The sequence below is a fragment of the Triticum dicoccoides genome, unplaced genomic scaffold (assembly GCF_002162155.2).
Source record: "Triticum dicoccoides isolate Atlit2015 ecotype Zavitan unplaced genomic scaffold, WEW_v2.0 scaffold97317, whole genome shotgun sequence".
NCBI lineage: Eukaryota > Viridiplantae > Streptophyta > Magnoliopsida > Poales > Poaceae > Triticum > Triticum dicoccoides.
The window spans coordinates 1-1002 of record NW_021314497.1 but is presented as its reverse complement, the minus strand read 5'-3'; the positions used below and the strand labels follow the sequence as shown (position 1 = coordinate 1002).

The window sequence follows — 1002 nt, the reverse complement described above, 5'->3', positions numbered from 1 at the left end:
GATGCGCCCTTCCAGGGGGCACGCCATCTGCGCCTGCGAATGAATCCAAACAGTGCCCACCATCACAACGCTCTCACGCGACGCCTTTAAGAAGGACACATCACCTAGAACGCCGTCGCCGCCCACCCCAGTTAGGGTTTCACCCGAGAAGCAGTGAGGTGGGAAGAGGTGCGATGGACCCGAACAACGTCTCCAAGAAGAAAATCGGCATCCATGGGTGTCATCGTCGTCGTGGCCGGCCGGAACCGACCAGAGAAATTATCCCGATATGGATCCCCACCTCTCGCTCCGCCCACAAATCGGTGACTGGCTAGATAGCCAGCACGGCCAAGTCCTGCGAGATTGGAGCACACCTAGACGGCCAAGCCTGAACAATCTTCTGGTGAAAATTGTTGATAGAATGAATCGTGCATGTCGAGCAGAGTCTAAACTTTTCAAATGTTTTTCATTGAAAGGGAAATACATTGGTATAAACATCCATCTGTTTTGTACATGTGTGTTCCATCTAAATAGATGCAATACGTAAGCGCTTCACATTATACAAATGACTCGCCAAAAATCTAGACTAAACAACCACGAAAGACACAACACAAGCAACTGGTACATGTAGGACCACAAGCAAAGAGAAGACAATTGAAGACAGTTTTCATGGCTTAGCCTCCGGCTCCAGGAAGTGAAATTCCGGGATGGTGGGCATCTCTGGCTTCGGTGGCAGCTCCACCTTAGGCAGCTCCGGCTTGGCTGGAAGGTGCACCTCGGGGAACGTTGGCAGCTCGGGCTTGGGTGGCAAGTGCACCTCAGGGAAAGAGGGCAGCTCTACCTTGGGCAGCTCAGGCTTAGGTGGCAGATGCACCTCCGGGAATAGTGGCAGCTCGACCTTGGGCAGCGCTGGCAGCTCCGGCAGGTGCTCCTCGCCTTTGGAAGGAGTCGTCTCCTCCTCCAGGATTCTTGCTCCATTGCTCATGGCGACGCACGAGAGGAGCAACCCGACGAGGAATAAAG

General features: G+C 53.6%; 1 protein-coding gene across 1 annotated transcript; it reads right to left on the bottom strand.

The window, feature by feature from the left end:
• Positions 1–421: 421 nt before the first annotated feature.
• LOC119348594 (protein PELPK1-like) lies at positions 422–996 on the bottom strand. Its single transcript, XM_037616601.1, has one exon. It carries the CDS (start codon positions 962–964, stop codon positions 647–649), a length of 318 nt encoding a protein of 105 aa, XP_037472498.1. The 5' UTR covers positions 965–996; the 3' UTR covers positions 422–646.
• Positions 997–1002: the final 6 nt, after the last annotated feature.